Below are 22,667 nucleotides of genomic sequence, written 5' to 3' on the forward strand. Positions count from 1 at the left end.
TTATCATTATTATTATTCTGCTGCAAGTCTTTCCTCACTCTAAGCTCCTAACATCGTAGTTTCCTCACTCGTATTGTGTAAATAATCACCTTATTACAGCAATCCGTAAGAACAAATCTGTCCAAATTTTCTTGATTACATTTAATTGCCGCAACGTTTTTATGTGCCATTGTTCTAGCTGTCGTCAGGTGATTTCCTTGGACTGATAAAAGATCCACAACAAATGGACTGAAATACACGACTCCATGGCGCAGTGGTAGTACGGTGGTCCGGGTTCGAGTCCCGCCCAGGGGTGAAATAATTTCAGTATCACTGCGGTGGGAGTCGTTACTCCAACTCTCGTGGGCGGGGAGTTGGGTGTGTGTGTGTGCGTGTAAGGTCACAACATTACCCATATATCGGTCATATGTGAGTTCTCTTCCAAAAAGGAAATAGCTGACGATCACGAGTCCAACACGTGATCCAAGACCATGGTGAATCGCATGGATTGATGTGTTCTGGAAAAAAAATATGGAAAAGAAGTCAAATGGGTATATTATCGCACCCTTGAGATGGACGACTCCAATGGTGCAGTCACAATAAGAACAACGAAAGTTGTCATTCATTACTACGATGTCCTGGATTCAACCGAACAGAATAATCTCGAGTTAGCCAGAATCAAATATACCACGTGCGTCGTCATGGCTGACGGGGTTTCCTTTCGTTGTTGTCGTCAATCATAACAGTTTCTGTCCTTGGGGGGACAATATTGCTCAGAATAGAAGGAAATCCCAAGGAGAAATCTAACAAGAGGAGCTGTTCAGAGGGATTGTCAATTTTGTTAAATTGTTGCGTCGATAACTCGTCGCCCAGTGGTGGCTGGGAACAGTCCTCGAACACCTCCTCCACCCTCCCCCCACTCACCGAACAGTGCCTGTGATTACAAATAAAAGAAGTGCAACCAAAAAACGAAAAGTCGAGCCAAGACAACGAATTCTCAATGAAGTTCCACGCGTTTGGTACAGCCTACCCTCCATCATACTATCTAATGTTACCTCATTAGCCAACAAAATGGAAGAAGTGATTGAATTAGTGCGCTCCACAGGCTGTGATGTGATGGCAATTACGGAAGCGTGGCAAATAATTCCCGAAGTGTGTAACATAGAAAATTTTGTACTTTTTCACCATCTCAGAGTAAACCGCAGAGGCGGTGGTGTGGCATTGTATTGTCGAGCTGACCTCAACCCCTCACACCTTAGGGTTGACATACCAGAGGGAGTCGAGGCTTTATGGGTCAAACTCACCCCCCGTTTCCATCCCCGCCACACCGCCTCTATTATAATGTGCGTCATATACCACCCTCCTCGTGCCAACACTGCCCTTCTCCTCAACGATCACATCATTGAAACTGCTGACTCCCTCCGCTTAAGGTTTCCTGCTGCCAAATTAGTTGTGTGCGGGGACTTTAATCGTCTGGACACTAGTGATATTTTACACCATTTAAATCTCAAGCAGGTAGTGACCTTTCCCACCCACGACCAAACAACCCTTGACCTAATTATGACTGACATGGCGCAGCTGTACTCTACCCCCAGACCTCTCCCCCCCATCGGTAAGAGCACGCACCTCACCATCCAATGGTCCCCAGCCCCTAGTGCAGCCATTCACAGGATTAAAGTAACCAGACAGCACCGCCCTATGCCTGATTCCGCCATGAGGGAATTTGGCAGGTGGATAGTGGAACATCCCTGGCCAGAGGTTCTCAACGTTGAAGACGTGGAGACCAAGTGGACAAATTACTCCACCACCACAATTGAGGCCTTTCACCACTTCTTCCCTGTAAAGGATTTCTCTGTCCATCACTCTGACGCTCCTTGGATGACACCACATATCAAACGTCTCATCAAACAACGCAACAAGGCATTTTACACCGACCGAGCCCAGTTCAGGTTCCTGAGGAATAAGGTCATCAGAGAGATCATTACCGCCAAATCCTCTTACTACCCAAACAAATTGCAACACCTCAAACAGCAACGCAATAACACTCAGTGGTTCAGCAAGATCAGGGCATCTCGCACCTGTCACCTGACCTAGCAGCCCAGGAGATCAACTCCCACTTCGCCTCTATCTGTCAGACATTACCCCCTCTCGACCCTTCCCGCCTACCTGCCTACCTCCCTTCCCCCTCACCCCCCATTCAAGTTCAAGTTTCCGACGTAGCTACTAAGCTGGGTAAACTCAAACAAAATAGATCCACAACCCCCTCTGACCTTCCTATTAAAATCTACAAGGAATTTGCCCCTGAACTTGCCCTCCCACTCTCCTCCATAATTAATGCCTCTTTAAGCCAAAACACCTGCCCCAGCGACTGGAAAATATCATATGTTACTCCCATCCCCAAAACCCTCAGCCCACAATCACTAAGTGACCTTAGGCCCATCGCCATCACCCCTATCCCAAGCCTTATATGTGAAGATTTGGTTTTTAACTCCGTTTACAGCAAAATAAAACACTCAATAGATGCACAACAATTTGGCAACATGAAATCCTCCTCTACCACTCACTGTCTCATTGACCTACTCAACTTCCTTCACAGCAACCTAGACAAGCGTAACACATCCCTAGCTGTTACCTTTGTAGACTTCAGGAAGGCCTTTGACCTTGTTGACCACAATGTTGTTCTCTCCAAAGCCATCCAACTGGGGATCCAGCCCCACCTAATAGCATGGCTGGCAGATTTCCTCACCGGACGACGGCAGGCGGTCAGGTACCAAGGGTCAACTTCCCCCCTCCTCCCTTTAACTTGTGGGGTCCCCCAGGGTACCAAAATGGGTCCCCTATGCTTCCTCATCCTTATCAACGACGCCCTCATGGACACTCCTCACAGATGGAAGTACGTGGATGACAGCACCGTAGGCATCCCCATCAACACCAGGCGGCCTGATTACGCACCACTACAAAACACCCTGAACAAGCTCATGATGTGGACGGAAAACAACGTCACAATCAACACCAACAAGACCGTAGTGATGCACTTTTGTACCTCCACCCAAGCAGTACCTCCTCCACAACTTTCATTGGGCCCCCACCCCCTCCAATTGGTGCAATCCACCAAGATCTTGGGCATCACACTCGATGCTCAATTAAATTGGAACCAACATATCACCAATATAGTCAGGACAGCGTCTTACAAACTGTATATGCTGAGTAGGTTAAAATCACTAGGAACACCTACATCTGAGCTACAGGAGGTCTACAAAACTTTCATACTCCCCACCCTCATGTATGCCTCACCAGCCTGGTGCAGCTCACTTACCCTCACACAGAGACAAAAGCTGGAGAGGGTACAAAAGAGAGCGTGCAGGATCATCCTGGGCGTGGAGTACAGCAGCTACGACCATGCTCTTACCACCCTTACTCTATCTAGGGTGTCCCAGCTGCACGGGGAGGCATTAAGGAAATTTGGGGAAAGCCTGCTTTCCCACCCTAGACACCGTCACCTCCTCCCTCCTGATGCTCCACCAACTCGCCACGCCACTAGACACATAAATAGACTCATACCAATCAAAGCGCCAAGGACAGACCGCTACAAAAACAGTGCTATCCCATCTATTGTGCACATAATTAACTCATTGTAAAATTGCTCCATGTATATATTCCAAGTTTTATATCTTTAATCAACTTTTCCAATGTAATATTGTCAGTGTACCACTGTAATAGAAATAAACCTTTTATTATTATTATTATTATTATTATTTACACACAGTTCTCTCCGAGAAGAAACTTTAGACTCGTATTTGTGTTGTATTAAGGTGACGGGAGACTAGGCTAGCATTGCTCTTGCTACTTCTTCGTTTGAGTAGAAACGACGTCGATCATAATATCTTAGACTTATAAGGACATCTCTACAATGTGTTTAATATTCGTATGAATTTAATTTATTTTAGTTTTGTCATTCAGCTTCTAACTACGTGACGCAAGAGTAATTTGACATTTGGGCAATTGAAAAACAAAATATCGTATCCGAAGTAGTTTCTGTTCAAAATAAAAAAGCAAAAGCAAATAGCATGCTAGCGAGAAATGAATAGCGTGCCGCCACCTTTACTGTTTGTCACCGGCTCAAACTGGCGGGGAGAAGATTGCAATCGCCACTCTCAGCTCTGTGTGTGGAAAAATGTGAGAAACAGTTTAAATGAAAAAAAAAAGAGAAATCTTGGGTCTAGTCTGACGACCGAGCGTCAGCCTCTCAGGGCTGCAACCTTTGAAGTAACTGAAAGGGTTTTCCGGGTTTTGAAAATGGTCCTCAGAGTACAGGCTCAGAGCGGCCAGTATTTGGTTATTTAATTATATACATATATATATATATATATATATATATATATATATATATATATATATATATATATATATATATATATATAGTTTATTTGAGTGGAGTCTAGTCTCTAATCCTGCGTGACTTCCGTAAAATGTCAATTGCATGACAAAGTCAATAACTCCTACAGGGATCCCTTTAATTAAGAGGGGTGGGGTTTCGTGAGAGGTGGGGAAGAGGTTGGAATCACAGTCTACTGGCATATCAACCTTTCTACAATTACAATCTTGCATACTCTACAATTTGCATAATCTATAGAATATCTCACTTAAAAATGAATATTTCACCTTTAGAGTCAGGCTGACTTAAAAGAGGAGAAATGACATTTTGACACAAAGAAAATTGTGGCAGAAGCATGAATGATTGCAAACGATTACCTTGACTGAGGTCCTGTCACAGTATCGTGGCGATGGAGATGAATCGAGACAGACAGCCCTTGGAATGGAATAAGTACAGTACAATCAATACCACCGAGATTAACCCAGGCAGTTCTGGTGTGGTTGACTCAACCTTGAGCTTTTGAGGGCAGGTATGAAGGGTGTGGGTGGGGTAGGTGGTGATGGCTAACCGCTTCTGCGAGGGAACATTACAAATTAGAGGATGCTGGTACGTAAGATGAATGGCAATAGTAGTGGTGGTAGCAGCAACAACAATAATAATAACAATAATTATAATAATAACAACAATAATGGTATTGATAATAATAATAATAATATCAATAATAATAATAAATTAGATGGCATTGTTTCCGTCGTCCGTTACCATCTTGTAAATCAAACGACTTATGACTGCAGAGATCTGCGTCGTTATTATACAAGGATTTTGTGCAAAGCATGCCAAACAATTGAATATCATTATATTGGTTATCTATTATTGCCCGATTTCTTTGTTTTCGCTAAAACCTTCTTCAATAAAAAGCATCCTTCACTGGTTGTGTAGCTACACATGGGATATCTAATCTAAGTTCGTAATGGAGTTTCTTTTCCTATAATTAATAATGCGTAGATACGTGGGTGTAAGCAACGACTAGAATATAAATGAAACATAGAACCACTCAAACTTCCGAGAACGAGAAGTAAGATGCTGTAGCTTCATTATCAATTCTCCCGCGTTTTTTGAGATCACATGATTGGACACTCACTTCCGTATCCAGCAACAGTCTTCCGGGTATCTGATATTTCAAGTGCATATCAGAATTTCATCGATCATATTCACATGTTTACCGGAACAACAATGCTGAATATTTTGTCACTTATTAAAAATAATCAACTAATTTTGAATTTATTGTTGAATTGCATGAGGATGGCTGAAATCAACATGGACAGGTCGAACTTCAAGAATCTGCAGATTGCGAATGTGCTTCCCTTTGCTGCGCCAACCAAGATACGCTACAGATATCGCAAGTCACTGCAGATGAGTGATGGTTGATGCACACTATCATTTTCTCCCTTGCACGAGTCGATCACCACTCGACAAAGAATCAACGCCCAAATTCTACATATTTTCTGAGGTAGTTGTGTTTGCATGCGCGTGGGTTCTTGAGATGTATGGTTCCGAACGTATTTGGGACTTAAGAACAATTGTAACATTAATATTATTCTATCGTTTGTCTAAATTTACTTGTTGTTACTTTTAACCGTCTACTGAAATCTTGCTCTACTTCTAAATCTATCTGCGCAACACGACAGCTCTGGCGTGGGTTGTGCATGATAACCTCAAGTTTTGCTAAGGTGAACTGGCTCCCAACCGTTGCCCACCTGGAAGTTGCCAGTGAATATCCCTTAAATAATTTCTGTGAGATGGTAACTAATGAAAGATGAATACCGTTTGTATTCTTGTTATTTTTGTAATTCTAGTATTGTAGAATGTTTGAAAATATACTGTTAAAATACGTTTGGTGCATTAGTTGTTAGACATAAGAGGCGAGTGTCTCGTAGCATATTAATTGAACACATTTATCACTCTCCAAACAAGGTAATGCTTCTCAATAAATGCTTACCACGAGTTCCACTACTTTCTATGTAAGTAGAATTGGAAGTAGCAAATGCCTGCGTCGAATTGAGTTATCTGGCGTTGATAGGCACCTCTGGCTTCCTCTGGTTCATTGCGTGCGGTCTACACTGATACCAAAATATCCAACATTCCAACTCGGTTGGTTCTACAAATATCCAAAGCAAGCAAAGCATCGGTTGGAACATATAAAAGATAAATTGTACATTTTTTAAACTACAATGGCAACCTTAACTCCATGTACTTGCACAGCCAAAACAAGAATGAGTCATCGGTTTTTAGCGTTGGTAATTAGCCCGATCAAGGCATACAAGGTTCCATAAGCCATAACAAAGCAGCAAATTAATACCAAATACTCAATACGAATAATATTTTTTTTATATAACTAATAAACAAGAAAATATAATTGATGCTTTATACAATACAAAATAATTATATACCTAAGAATGGTTACACGCGACGAATCTAGAACAAGCAAATCCATAAACGGCATTGGCAGGAGACCAAGATAGATTCAACACAATAATCCATGCATTACCGTGACCTGCCTGACAACTTCCTTATGCACGTGAGGAAGCCCAAGGCAATCTTGGAGCAACCTTGGTGACTGGCACAAGTACTAACGCAAGGCACCTTTACCCTATGAGCCTGGACTGTTGTGGTAGGTAACGACGAGCCGAGTGTTTATTATATATATATATATATATATATATATATATATATATATATATATATATATATATATATATATATATATATATATATACACAAACACAGAGAACCGTTGGAGATTGAACCCTGGCTCGGTTCAGTACTAGAGGGTCTATATTCTTTCTTAGGCTGACTAAAATATGTTTGCAGCCGTAAACAAACAAGTAAATAAATATATAAACAAACAAACAAACAAAAATATGTACGTGCATTACTCCAGGTCCATATCTCATAGTGATGTGCTACTGAACCAGCGTGTATCCTATGTACGTGAACCATCCAGCTAACAGATCAATATTCTATGTGCGCACCACTGAAACATTCCAGGTATTTTGTCGGTGCATGCAAAGGACACTACCTATATGCATCACTCACAACTTTTCATAAAAAGATAATATATACATAGAGTCAGTGTAGAATGTTTAGGTAGTTAACATTAAATTTTTTGAATATGACGTGAGTGAGTTTGTGTGACGAAATACACATGGCATCACATCAAGTGACATTCATGTTGAGTCAATAAATTCTTCGAAAGTTTCTTAGTGGTCTTACTGTGACGCAAAAGACAAGGGACATTCGCAAAGAACAAAGTCTTTAGCTTATGGCAACCTAAATGGCCTTCGCTGTTTCAGGTATACGTGATTAAGCGTGATTTATTGAGTATATACGTAATAAAAACGAGAAAATGATTTTCTTGACGACTTGACGTAGTATAGTAAGAGACTAAACTATCCTCCCAGGCTTATCCTAACATAGCTTAAGCATGGCGAAACATTATGAGAACCCGCTAATGACTCAAAAAAATCCCATAATGTTTCGTCATGTATCCTTCTTCAGACAAACCTTGGAAGATAGTTTTGACTTTCACTGTACATGGTGGAGGGAACCAGGGAAATACAGCTATCCTTGCCCTGATTATCCCAAGGTCTGCTGCAGTTAGATTTCTATGGATCTTGCTATATCCGACCACGATTACAGAAGTATTTATATTAAAAAAGAAAAAAGAAATATGAGAGGGGATTTGTACTTCGATGGACGAATTCACACGCCGAGTTCCTGTGAACAGGATGATGCATTCTTAACCAGATTGACGTCACAGACAAATATCTTTCTCAACCGGTCCCTTCCCCTACCCAGACTATTTCGGTTCCCCTCTCCACTGCAGTTCGAGTGACGTCATATTATTCCATAGACGTGTTGACGTTGTGGTTCCACGCACTGCGACAGTTTTAGACAGTATACCAAAATAGATCAAATTAATAGAATGTTGTGCTTCCAGGGAAGGGACCCATAGAGAAACATTTATATTCATGCAAAAGTGAAATGCCACGGGACTTGGGAGAGTTGACAACTCCGAGTCACTCAGTCGTCAGGACCTCACGACCTCGCCCGCTCTCCGGAGGACATCGCTTCCACAATGATTTGCTGGGTTCACCACGATCTTGGATCACGTGTTGGACTCGTGATCTCACACAACATGTATTTACCTAAATGCAGTATGCATGAAATTAGCAACACTTATTTCTCGTGTGTATAACTTTATTATACTTATCTTATTGTAGTGTGCAGGAAAGGAGCAATGATCGCTGGGTCCAATCTACTAATTTTTCATACCTTGCCTCAGATTCATGAACAGTTCCAACTTATTATATATCCTTGATTTCCAATGATCATAAATACATTTGAATTCAAGCATTGTTCGAGCTTGGGTTATATCATCTTCCAAGCTATTCCAAGGAGTTATACATCTTTATGGAAACTTGTATTTCTTCACATTCTTTAGACGTGTGTGTGTGTGTGTGTGTGTTCACCTCGGATCTGCTGCAGTCTCTGTCGAGACAGCCAGACACCACCCTACGGCAGTGAGCTCAGAGCTCATTATTTGCCGATCTCTGGGTAGGTCTGAGACCACTCACACACCACACACCGGGACAGCAAGGTCACAACTCCTTGACTAACGTCCCGTACCTACTCGCTGCTAGGTGAACAGGGGCTACACGTGAAAGGAGACAAAACCCAACTTATCTCCGCCCGACCGGGGAATCGAACCCCGGTTCTCTGGCTTGTGAGGCCAGTGCTTTACCAATCCGCCACCGAGCCGTGTGTGTGTGTGTGTGTGTGTGTGTGTGTGTGTGTGTGTGTGTGTGTGCACGAGAGAGAGAGAGTATGGGGATCATGCAGTTCAGCGTGCGAAATAAAGGTCCAGTAATTCAATTTGCGACAATTCAGCCTACGTGCACCACGTCCCGTTCGCCTGGGAAGCGACCCTTACGTAAAGAACCGTTATGACGTCATAGTTTCTTCATCGTCGTGCAGAATCATAATTCCAACGTGGTGTGGGGAGGAGGGGGGGGGGAAGGGGCAGAGGTTGTCAACCTTTCAACCATACTGGGCCCTCTAAGGGCATCTACTACAATATATTCTCAGGATCAATTGGATATACACTGTATATATACAGTACACACACGCAAACGCGAAAGCACACGTTCTCACACACACAAATAAGTTGGGGTGTGCGTGTGTGTGTGTATAAGGTCAATATTGATTGGGTAATGTATGAACTTTGAGCACTCATCCTTCAGAGTAATAGTTGTCGGTCACGAGAGTATGCGGCCCCAAACCATATTGACCCATCGCGCGCGCGCACACACACGTATTGCTAAAAAGAGACAGGCTTATAAGAAATATAAGTGCTCGGGTGCATCTAATGACTATGAAAGTTATGTATCAATACAGAGAGATTTAAAAAAGACAATAAGAAAAAGAAAACGACAATACGAAATGAACATCGCTGAGAAATCCAAAGAGAATCCCAAAGAATTCTATAGTTACATTAGAGATAAAAAGGTTGTTAGGAATCACATTGGTCCACTATTATCTGCTGACGGTCAACTTGAATATTCAAATGAAGGAATGTGTAATCTCTTAAACAATTATTTTAGCTCGGTATTCGTAAACGAAACACCTCAAAGTGAATTCCAAACTGAAACCTGTGAAAAGTCTGGGGTAAACTTACTCACTACGGTAAATATAACAAAAGAAAAAATTAAAAGGTGTATAGACAAACTCAAAGTTAACAAAACACCAGGGCCTGACGGTTGGCATCCAAGAATCTTAAAGGAAATGAAAAATGAGATTGTTGTTCCATTAGAAATTATTTTCAAGAAATCCATCATATCCGGAGATGTCCCAAGAGAATGGAAGCTAGCTAACGTTACTCCCATATTCAAAAAAGGTGACAAAAAGAAACCAAATAACTATAGGCCTATAAGTTTGACTTCGATCGTAGGAAAAATAATGGAAACTATCATCAGAGATGATATCGAATATCATTTAGAAAGTAACCGTTTGATAAATGATAGCCAGCATGGTTTCAGACGGAAACGTTCTTGCGTGACTAACTTACTCGAATTCTACAACACAGTTATCTCGAATTATGACAAAAGAAACAATATAGATTTAATATATCTAGACTTTGCTAAAGCTTTTGATACCGTCCCACACGAAAGACTACTTACTAAATTAGCTTTGCATGGAATAAGTGGTAGCCTATTAGGTTGGACTAGTAATTGGTTGAAAGGTCGAAAACAGAGAGTTGTTTTAAATGGAAAAACTTCTGGATGGAAAAATGTTGCAAGTGGAGTTCCTCAGGGTTCCGTTCTTGGGCCACTTCTATTCATAGTATATATAAATGATATAGACAATGGACTAAAATCTACTGTTTCCAAATTTGCTGATGATACAAAACTGTGCGGAGTGGCAAATGATCACTCAAACCAATTAGATATTCAAGAAGATTTAGATCAATTACAGCAATGGTCTGAAAAGTGGCTAATGAAATTTAACACAAGTAAATGCAAGGTAATGCACATAGGTAAAAATAACAGTAAGTACGATTACAAGTTATTTGGAAATTCGTTAACAAAAGTGGATAGTGAAAAAGATCTTGGCGTAATTATCAGTAACGACCTCAAATCATCCAAGCAGTGTATTTCAGCCTCTGAGAAAGCAAATAAGATTCTGGGATTGATTGCGCGATCTTTTGATTTCAAAAGTCCATCACTCATTAACAAGCTATATAAATCGTTAGTTCGTCCACATTTGGAATATGCTGTTTCCGTATGGTCACCGAATCTCATTAAAGACATTGACAGACTGGAAAAGGTACAACGGCGAGCCACAAAACTGATTCCAAATATCAAAAATAAATCATACGAAAATCGACTTAAGCACATGAATCTGTTTTCCCTAAAAAAGCGTAGACTCAGAGGTGACTTGATACAGGTCTTTAAGATTTTAAAGGGAATTGACAACATCAAAAGTGACAAAATTTTCACATTGAATGAGAATCAGACAAGAAACAATGGTCTCAAACTGTCCGGAAATAGATTCAATTTGGAAGTAGGTAGAAACAACTTTGCCAACCGTGTAGTTAATGAATGGAATAAACTTCCTGCACAGGTAGTGCAATGTAGTTCAGTTCGAAGCTTTAAGAATCATTTAGATAAATACCTAAGTAAGATGCTGTAATTATTATAATTTATGTTATATTATTTGTTTTTGTTTTGTTATAATTTGTCTGTCTGATTTTCATTTATTATTAGTTATATGTCAATTTATTATCATTTACTATTTACCTGTTTGTTTGTTATTCAACTATACCAATGCATTTATTTATGTATTTTAATTGTTATTTACATTGTTATAGTTTTAATTTATTATTAATATGATTTTTTTTTTTTTTTTTTTTTTTTTTTTTTTTTTTTTTTTTTTTTTTTTTTTTTTTTTTTTTTTTTTTTTTTTTTTTGCATCCGACCTAGATATGGATCAAAAGGTCTCCTGTCGGCATGCTTTGCCTTTGTAATCCTTTGTAATGAAAGACTGGAAGGCGCTGAAGTCTTGCACAAATATATAGCAAGAAAGGTAGCGGGCTGTTTTTGGAGGCTTGGGCCAGTGACAAGAACAGCATTAACAGATGTGTTACGCTAGATTAGTTGTTCTTAACCGTTTTCAGTGCCCTTAGTACCCCTTGATAATCTCAGAAAATGTTCTCGTTCCCCCATCCAGTACGAATACAATTCAAACATATGAAAAGGATTAGTGATACAAACTTTGCTGAGAAATTATTAGATATTTCAATTACTGAACAAAGATATTTTTATTTAAAATAAAAATGTCAATTAGTAGGATACTACGAATGCACATTATGCTTACTCATAATAAATATACAGTACCATTACACTATCATGCCTCGTACCCCGAAATTAAGAACCACTGTTAGAACCAATCTACAGAGGGACAAAGGAAAGAGCAGTTAAGGCATCTAACCATCAGGCAAAAAAGTAAATGCGTGATCATGATGATTATGAATTTTTGTCACCGGGAATTTCCTAAATAGGAGGGACGTGGGAAGCCCGACCCATTGCTGGGGTTCTCATGGGCGACCGACATACAATGCACATTTAATTCTCAGAGAATTCTGGGAAGGAAAAGACTAGGGAAGCCCGCCTTATGATTCACCACCATTGTCTTGGATCACGTGTTGGACTCGTGAGCGACAGCTATTTCCCTCCAGGAAGAGAGCTCAGAGGTCATATTTGACCGATCTGTGGGTAATGCTGCGACCTTACATGCACACACACACCCAACTCCCCGCCCACGAGAGTTGGAGTAACGACTCCCACTTCAGCGATACTGAAATTATTTCAGCCCTGGGCGGGATTCGAACCCGGACTGCCGTAGTGGGTTCTAACCACTGCACTATCGAGTCGGTTAGTGTGTGTGTATATATATGATTATTCATTGTGACAAATTTGAGAAGAGGAAACTAAAACTCAAAGCTCTTCTCGTTTTTCCGCTTCCTGTCCTAATACACACACACAAATATATATATATATATATATATATATATATATATATATATATATATATATGTATGTATATATATATATATATATATATATATATATATATATATATATTCTTGCATTTCGAGTCTTCATCAGAATATATTTGTCTCTTGTTATTCATTTATATTGTCGTTTAATAAAAAATATCTACATTCTGCGATATTTCGTTTTATATTTTCCACATCACTTGCCATAGTGATACACTCCGATTCCTTCCTCGATGTTGTTGTCACAAAAGATTTCGCTGTGATGGCGTTTCCGACCAAATCTACCAAACAAACTCGGCCATTGCTTTTGCGGTGTCAGCAGACTAAAACAACTTCATAAACACGTGTGGCGAATATACATTTTACAGTTTACATGCGTAGTACGTGTGGCTATACTGTGAGGCATGTTGCATCGCATCAGCAATTTTAATCATTCATGACTATGGAGAATATGAACATGGAAGAAAAAAGAACAAAGCAAGGTTCTAGATGAATCTTTAAACTTCGAACACAACGACAGTGCACTGCCTTTGCAAGAAGTTCATTCATTTCCATGACTACACGGCTGGCGAAGTTATTTATATCCACTTTTAAATTAAATCTACGTCCTGACAGCTTCAGACCGTTACCTATCGTCTGATTCGTATTCAGTGTGAAAATTTAATCACTTATGTTGTTGTTAAATCCATTTAAAATACTGAAGACGTGTAACAAGTCACTTCTGAGTTCACGTTTTTTTTTTTTTTTGGGGGGGGGGGTAGATTCCTATATTTTGGTCCATAATTCTGCAAAATGTCAAGCCCAAACCAGTTTTAATAACATTTATTTACATTAATAGTCCTTTGATGAATTCATTGCTCTGGGGTAGCCGAAGTCCACCTGTTCTACGAAAATTGTGGCCTCGGCTACATTATAGCTTCAAGATGGTTTTACTTAATTTGTTGTATACACTAGTGATGTCTCGTTTTTTTCCAACTACATCATATCTAGATTTGAATTCGTTTATATATTCATATTGTTTAATGTAAATATTTAATGTATATGAATGAAACGTTGTTTCTTGACATTATGTTTTTTCCACGCAACTCTTCTTTCGTCCCAAACCATGAGATCTGCATCGGTTTTATTTGGTTACCGTTTAAGGTCTTAATCACTAACATCAAATCGCAATTTTCTTTTCTTTATTTCAATCGAGGTGATAATACTGTGAGTGTATTTACTTAACTGCATAAACCTAATTGTAGTATACAAAAATAGGAGCAACATTCGTAAGGTACTGTATTTTACTCTACAATTACCATACCTGTGCGTGTGGATTTACTTGATTATATATACCTAATTGTAGCATACAGGAAAGGAACAGTGCTGGCGAACCTGTATCATCTCCAACTATAGTGTCCCCTTCCCTTTATGGACGCAGACCTAATAAAACGCGCAAGAGACTTGCAACTAGATGAAGACGCCGTGATGACGTCACGATGACGTCAACCACGTTGCTACGACCAGAAGAGCGTGTTGCGTTTACCCTCGTAGAAGGTTGACGGGCTGTTCCGCACGTAAGCACTGTCCCATGCAATGGAACATCCGTCCGTTAACACGTGACCCTTTCTCTCGCTTGATCACACAAAAACACGCACACAATGGGAATGGTGAGTGAAGACCTATAAGGCTCAGTGTTGGCGCCATTCATATTTCTTCTAAACACAGGAAAAGGGTGACCAGTTACTTGGATATATTTGCAGATAATATAAATCTGAATAATAAATCAGAAACAAGTTCACATACAGTCCATTTTGACAAAGTGTGTATCCAGGAGCCAATGTCAGTTAATGCAGTGTGATGTTCATAGGAAAGAAATATAAAAACACAATAGCAACATAAACTGGGGGAAGTAGGACTGGTATTTTCCATTGTTACTCTTGTTGACGTTTCTGCAGTGAGCTAGACGTCTTCGGAGTGAAGTTTGGCACGATGCTGACTTTCCAACGACACATGCAATGTCTGTACTCAGCCTCGCGCAAACTTTGCGTAGTGAGGAAGGATTACATGATCGTCAATGTGATAATTTCAGCCAGTTATGCCCGCTGATTGATGTCTACGTTTGTTGAGTAATTCACTGTGCCCCCGCTGCATCCCATCGACATCTCTTCCCTTCTGTTGGTTTCTTCTGTGGATTTTGGGTATCGTGGCAATGTCACCAGCAAATGGATGCTGTACACAACGGTACTCAAAGTACTCGGCCTAGTTCCAAATCGCATTCACTTAGTCTACGTCCGTTCAGATGTCACATCAGTCTAGGATTGCCAACTTTGTTGAGCTACAGTATACAATAAAGGACAAAACTTTATTGATATTTATTTAAGTGGCTATAGATCATAATAGATGTCAATATTAAATGCAGTTCAAAATTACAAAATACAAAAACAACAATGAGAAGACATTTATTTTACCTTGATCAAAGGATTCTAATCTTTAAAACTATATTTGCCCTGGCTTTTTGCTGCCTTCAGAAAATTTATCATCTTTGCTGTTTTGATCGAATTCCAAATAACTATCTTTTATGTTAAAATGTATGAGAAGTTCATTCTTAATTAATTCAACAAAGCATCAGTTCCTTTGATCTCGCCATTTAGATGACATTAAAATAAAAACTCTCTCACAATAAGATGACGTTCCAGGAATTGATTGTACAAAAGAAAGTATTTTGAAAACATTGATACATTTAAAGTCCATAGATTTCAAAATAAAATACCACTTTCTGATTGTTTATAAGCTTGTGAAAAGTTCAAAGCTTTTGATAATGTCGAAGTTTCTTTGAATTAATACTACTTCATCAAAAAGTTCATCCATTCTTAATTTAAGTTTTTCTTCTAGCTTTAAATGTTCTACTACTTCTACAAATTTCTGAAACTTTGGGAAATGAATGGCCTAGAAAGCTTAGGTTTGATAATTTGCCGAATGTTGAATTTCATCGAAATTTATTCTGTTTTTCCAAATATCTGCAAATAACATGAAATATTGGCACTACTTTTACAAGTTTTCTCACATAGATTTCACTGTTCTGGTATTTATAACAAATCACGAGTCGATTTTGAGAAGGGTATCATCATTACATTGTTGTATAATACGCCATATTTGTTTTGTTTTGTTTTTTCGTGAGTTCTGTTGATAGGTCATTGCCATTCCAAACATCCAACGGCACCTCCTTCTTTCTCTATTGTTTTTCTTTCTTTTTTTCTTGGTGGTTCTCATATTTAGTAACATAGTTTACGATTTTCTGGTTTTCCCAAAATGAGTGCCTTTTTTTAATGGAAAACTGAGTTATACATAAAATGAAGCTAATTTTACACCCTGGTGTACCGCTCTGTGCCTCTGGTATTGTGCAGAATCCAGAGTTGACAGCCTGCATTCTTACAAGAAGTAAACGTTTTTGCAATCACATCTTGAGAGTAGGAAATTGAACTACCAGTCAAAACGATTTCAAAATAAAGGACAAATAGTGTCATTTCAAATTTCAATAAAGGACAAGGACAAATACAGCTGAATAAAGGACTGTCCTTTGAATTAAAGGACGGTTGGCAACCCTACATCAGTCCGTTACAACATCAACCTCTGGCTTGGTCAACGGCCGATCTAAATTCTAAACGGTCTAAGGTCTGTGGGTCGTCGGCCGTCGAGTCATATAACTTGATTCTTTGGCACTTCGTCTACCCTCTTATGCCATGTAGGTCATCTACGCATTGAGGAGGATTCTGGATTGTGATCGAAATATGTATGTACTTTCTATTATTTCTCCATATTGTTTGATTTGATTAAATGTATCCAAGTGTTATTATTTGTTATTAATATGATAATGACTCATTTTATTTGATTAGGATAATATATAGCAGCTTTAAGGGCTGGGTACGTTTTTACCAACTACAGCTATAAATTAGTTCATCAAAAAATTTTCTCAAACAAGTACGGCTGAAAATGTGTTATACAAAGGATTACAAGGGAAGAACATAACAACAGGAGACCTTTTGGTCCATCACTACGTCGGATACTATGAAATGACTAAACAAGAGGACCAAACAATTGGCAGGCATTGCAGCATATTGCTTAGGTTTTTATCTAAATTAATGTTAAAACTTAGAACCGTGCTACATTGCACTGCCTCTGCAGGAAGTTTATTCCATTCATTGACTACACGGTTGGCGAAGTTGTTTCAACCCACTTCCAAATTAAATTTATGTCCTGACAGTTTGGGACAGTTATTTCTATACTGATTCGTATTTACCATTCAGTGTGAAAATTTCATCACTTATGATGTCAAATCCCTAAAATCCTAAAGACCTGTATCAAGCCACCCCTGAGCCTCTCTCTCTTTTAGGGAAAACAGATTCATATATTTTAGGCGGTTTTCGGGTGGTTTATGATATTTGGAATAAGTTTTGGGGCTCGCTGCTGTACTTTTCCCGATCTGTCCATGTCTTTAATGAGATTCGGCGACCATATGGACACAGCATGTTTCAAATAAGGACTGACTAATGACTGATTGATGACAGATCGTACACTCAATCCTAGAACCTTATTCACAATCAGTCTTAGTTTCTTATTTTGTTATGCAATCAGTCCTAGAATCATAGCCCATCTGATGACTTGGGCATTAGCGAAGATAATGAAGACAACATTAAGGAGTGCACTGAGGTATAGAGAGATCGATGTTGGAAATAAACGTCCAGAAAACTATAACGAGATTGATAACAAGTCTACGAGGTTTGCCTTGGGTAGAATGTCAGTAAACCTACACAGGAGGAGAGAAGAGCGAGGGGATGAACATTATTTTGGAAAATAAATTAAAAAACAAAGACGACTCCAAAAGGAGGCAAAAGGAGTTCGGGTGAGTGTAACGCAAAAAAGAACTCTCGAAAAAGGATCCGAAGTATTCCTCGTTTTCCAAATGAGGCTACGGCCCGACGGTCTACCTCCATCGGTAGATTGCGCCAAGAGCATCCACGAATTCAAGGTCAGCTAAAAGGATACTTTGACGAAATTTGGATTTTAACTCCTATGAGGACAATACAATGGAGTGCACAATCAAGGAAACACACATATACTCGATGGCGCAGTTGGTAGAGTTCCCGGCCGCCACTACAGTGGTCTGGGTTCGAATCTAGCCCAGGGCTGAAATAATTTCAGTGTCGCTGCGCTGCGAGTCGTTACTCCAACTCATTGGCAGGGAGTTGGGGTGTGCGTGCGTGTAAGGTCATAACATTACCCATAGATCCGTCCTATATGAGCTCTCTTCTAGGAGGGAAATGGCTGTCGATCACGAGACAAACACGCGATCCAAGCAGGTGTTCTTAAGTACTGCCTCAGTACCCGCAGAGTGTAACGGAATAGTTTTTTTGTGGATACCCAAAAAAGGCATCCTGGAAAATACCAAATTAATAATTTGTGTAAGAATTATACTTTATTATTTTATTTACTGAAAGTAAAAATAGAATCCCTAGAATTCAGATGTTTGTTCATAACTTTTTTTTTTTTTTTTTTACACGATCTTGAAAGTTGACATGGAGGTGAATTTAAGATATCAGTAGTGAAAAAAAAAAAAAACTTCAAGAACCACTGCATTAACGGCTCCATTCTCAAACAGCGTTTCTCTTGATAGACATTCAATTTTCTCGTTTGTATCTCTTAAATTCAAAATTTCTACCCCATACAGAGTTATAGTCACAATCACCCCTTCATATAATCTTCTATTCGCATCCATTCCTACATGTCTATTTCTCACGACACATGTCAACCACCTGCAAGACGCGCTTCCTTCAATAGTCAACACCCCACACTAGGGTACTGACCACGTGTTTATCGTGCAGCATCAAGCATAGTAGCATGCGGCCAATGCTTTAGTGGCTGTTTAGATGCGCCCCTACGGACTAGAACTACGTATCATCTGTCTATGTAAGAGTAAAATCTTAACTCCAAGAGGAATTGTACTACTTTCTGTACTATGACTCTTCCGTTATGCTGTTCCCTTGAAACTGTCCTCTCTCTCTCTCTCTCTCTCTCTCTCTCACACACACACACACACACACACACACACACACACACACACACACACACACACACACACACACACACACACACACACACACACACACACACACACACACACACACACACACACACACACACACACTCTCTCTCTCTCTCTCTCTCTCTCTCTGTCGGACAGGTAGTGCGTTACCGAAAATTCTGGGGTGCATTTCTTTTAATGCATTACCGATTTTAATTTCCTTGGAGCGGTCCACGTTACTGCGTATATGTATATACACATACGCAGTATGTGTACGCAGATTTTTCGGTAACGCACTACCTGTCCGGCGGTAACGCACCCATCTATATATATATATATATATATATATATATATATATATATATATATATATATATATATATATATATATATACATAAAATTACTACGGTAGAGAGGGTACTTGAAGACTAAATACAATTACACACACGCGTATACTTCAAGAGCCACTTGCATTCGATAAGCTCGTTACCTCACAACGCTTTACAAGATAAGATAAAAGGAATTCCTCGGGTATTCGGATTATCCAACACGCCAGTTAATTTGAGAGCCGAAGATCTCTCACAGATCACATCTGTAAAATTAAGCCTAACGTTATATCGGACATGCCTTCTTCGGATCATGTGACGTCGGTAACAATTATGTTTATTTGTAGCCGACATGACTCCCAGCTAGCTATCATGGCATTTTGTTTTGTTTTATTTATTTCCTACTGACTAGATTAAAAGATATTTCCCGATGCTTTGGGTACCTCGGGGTTGTTGTAAAACAGCCTACAATATATATTTCTCGTTCTACCGGATTCGTTTTGTGTAATAATGATAATAATATTGATAATAAGACAAATACTAAGAGTATAAAAATTAAGAGGTCTGCAAGAGACCATAAGGCCTACAATAGGCAGTTCCAAATAATAATAATAATTGTAATAATAATAATCATCATAATAATAATAACTAATAATAATAGTAATAATAATCATAATAACAGTAATAATGATAATAATAATAATAATAATACACTTTCCTACAAAATTTTGTTTCCAAGAATTGCACCTTTGTCCATTCGACATATGAATGTCGACTTTGCCGCAAGCCACACGCGCATTTGGCATGTAGCCATTACCGCGGGACGTAGTACACCGACACTCAGACACTGGTCAGAGTAGAGTGGCGGGTCGGCCGACCAAGGTTCATGAAACTCGCCGGCAAAACACGTCAAACAGCTTTGGCCAACTGTATATCATTGTAATCAAAACAGGCTGCCTCTGGTACCCCCGTAAGTGCAACCGAAACTGAATGAAAATAGAATAAAGTGAATGTGTACATAAAGTTACGGTTATGAATACATGAACCAATAAAGGAAATGCCATCGTTAATTCTTCTCATGCCCATATTCAGAATGTAGGATCCAATTTTCGGATTTTTAGTTACTGTTCTTTATAAACCAAGGAACTTGTGATGCTAATTGCTAAGAAGAAAATAAAATGCAACCATACACACTGCAGTAATTACATATTCATTTAAATTTATTAGTTTATTCATTACTTAAGAGTTCAGTCACGCTAGGGAATTTAGGGGGGTGGGTTATGAGACAAGATTACCTTGCAGTCCTTCCCCTTTGATTTGTCCTAGCCTGGGCAAATGAAGGTCACCAGTGGTAGACGAACCAAGAGATCGAACACAACACGGATACATTATAAGATATTGAAGCTTTTCTTTAAGTATATGTTTCTTTCTTTAAGCGTTTTCACATGGGTTAGTAGCAATATCTATAATTTTTAATGAACTGAGCCATGAAAAATAACAAAAATCCTTCACTGTGCTTGCAAGCAAGTCCCCGAATTGTTTGCAAAGTGTAAACAAAATTTACTAACCAGTTCTCGGTAGCTTCCGGGAGACTGTTGCAGCTAGCCTCTGCACTTTTATGTACACTAATGCACACATAAAACAAATGAACGATATAATTTTGGTTGCTTTTATTTGTTGATTTTTTAGCGACATTTCATGGCAACTTGTGTCTGGCGGAAATGGAAATTGGTGGAATTCGTTTTAAAAGTTTGTTCGAATGTCCGCTACTGACTTCGATTTTTAACGAATATACAAGAAACATTCATATACAAACAGCAGACAGGTTGCCATATGACCTTGAGGTTTTTGGCAAACAATGATTTATGAACTCCACGCACACCTTTAAGGTATTGATCAACCTTTTCGAATGGAGCAAAGACATATTCGCGTGCTGCACCATTTTTTATGATCGTGTAAACATGTAAACACAAACTATAAGCAACCAGTTTTCAAGCCGCTAGTGTTTTACAGTGTTTACAAACTGCAAACATTTTACAACTTTTTAATAGGAAAATGTTACATAAACGATGTTCACAGATTGTCGGGAATTATTTGTGAAATTCTGTATGCAAGCTAAGTCCTGCGACGTGGCCAAGCATTCGAGTACGCCACAAAGTTTACAAACTGTTCCCAGCGACCTCGATTTCTTGCTCAACCTCTCAATTGCGACCCAAATCCATGACAACTCTGCAGAAATTGTCCGTCTCGCACCTAAAGTATATGTGTACAGATTTTCCACTCATAATTGCATATTCCTATATGTTTCTAAAGACCATGGATTACAATCTTGTATCCAACAAGTAGATTGATATGTAACGGATTACCTTTACAATACTATGGACATTCCTTACCCTTTCATTTTCTTTCAGTGTCATTCGCACTGAAAGTAAAAGTCTAAGGTCGTATGGTATGTAGTGTCCTGAGAATTGTCTTATCTACCCCTTTCATGCATTTTGGCTCCACGGTATCAAGACAGTGGACCCGACTTAGTTTCAAGAAAGCACATGTGAGGTACAGACCTCTGAACCTCTGTGACCGTTGGGTTACTACGCTGATAAATATATCGTTTGGTTAGCCAGAATAAATTAGCAAGTGTTCATCCGTTAATTGAAATGAATTTGAATTCTCTAAATAAAGTAGTTTACTTCTGGGCATATCAAAACAATACATGGTTTACATAATACGTATCTAACTCGATACGGATGGACTCGACATAGATTCCACCCTAATGCGTATGAAAATTATGAGAGGAAACCAAAAATCATATATATATATATATATATATATATATATATATATATATATATATATATATATATATATATATATATATATATATATATATATATATATATATATAAACTGATGTAAGTTCAAGGTAGAAAATTTACCAAGATGTTTTACCAACTAGAGCAGGTATGCCGTCGTGCTGAATCCCTTCTATGCTTTTCAATTACCCTTACAACATTCACGCTTGTCGTCATTATTTCAGGAAGTAAATGAAGAAACAATTAAAATGCGATACCGTACCTCTTTCCTTGTCCATGGTTCAGTATGTAATTATAAGAATAAGAGAATAACAACCCTGCACTGCAAATCAACACATACTATGGTAATCACGAGTCAAGATATCACTGAGAGAAAACGGGCCTGATTAATTTATGATTCGTTTTTGTTTTCGTGAGAGGCCCAGCTGTCACTTACGTAAACAAACCCCAAAAATCATCAGCGTCAATTCCTCTCAAGGATAGCTGCTAAATCTGCAT

General features: G+C 39.0%; 1 protein-coding gene across 1 annotated transcript in view; it reads right to left on the reverse strand.

Annotated features, from left to right (window-relative positions):
• LOC143039610 (ferritin-like) overlaps window positions 1–22,462 on the reverse strand; it is a 52,790-nt gene extending 30,328 nt beyond the window's left edge. Inside the window, exons 1-2 of the mRNA XM_076209869.1 lie at window positions 22,431–22,462; window positions 4,732–4,789 (exon numbers count right to left, since the gene is read on the reverse strand). Coding sequence (XP_076065984.1) covers window positions 4,732–4,789; window positions 22,431–22,447 — 75 coding nt within the window. The 5' untranslated portion in view covers window positions 22,448–22,462. The remainder of the gene's footprint in view (window positions 1–4,731; window positions 4,790–22,430) is intronic.
• Window positions 22,463–22,667: the final 205 nt, after the last annotated feature.

This window comes from Oratosquilla oratoria, chromosome 26, assembly GCF_046742065.1.
Source record: "Oratosquilla oratoria isolate Oo_2021 chromosome 26, ASM4674206v1, whole genome shotgun sequence".
NCBI classification, from domain to species: domain Eukaryota; kingdom Metazoa; phylum Arthropoda; class Malacostraca; order Stomatopoda; family Squillidae; genus Oratosquilla; species Oratosquilla oratoria.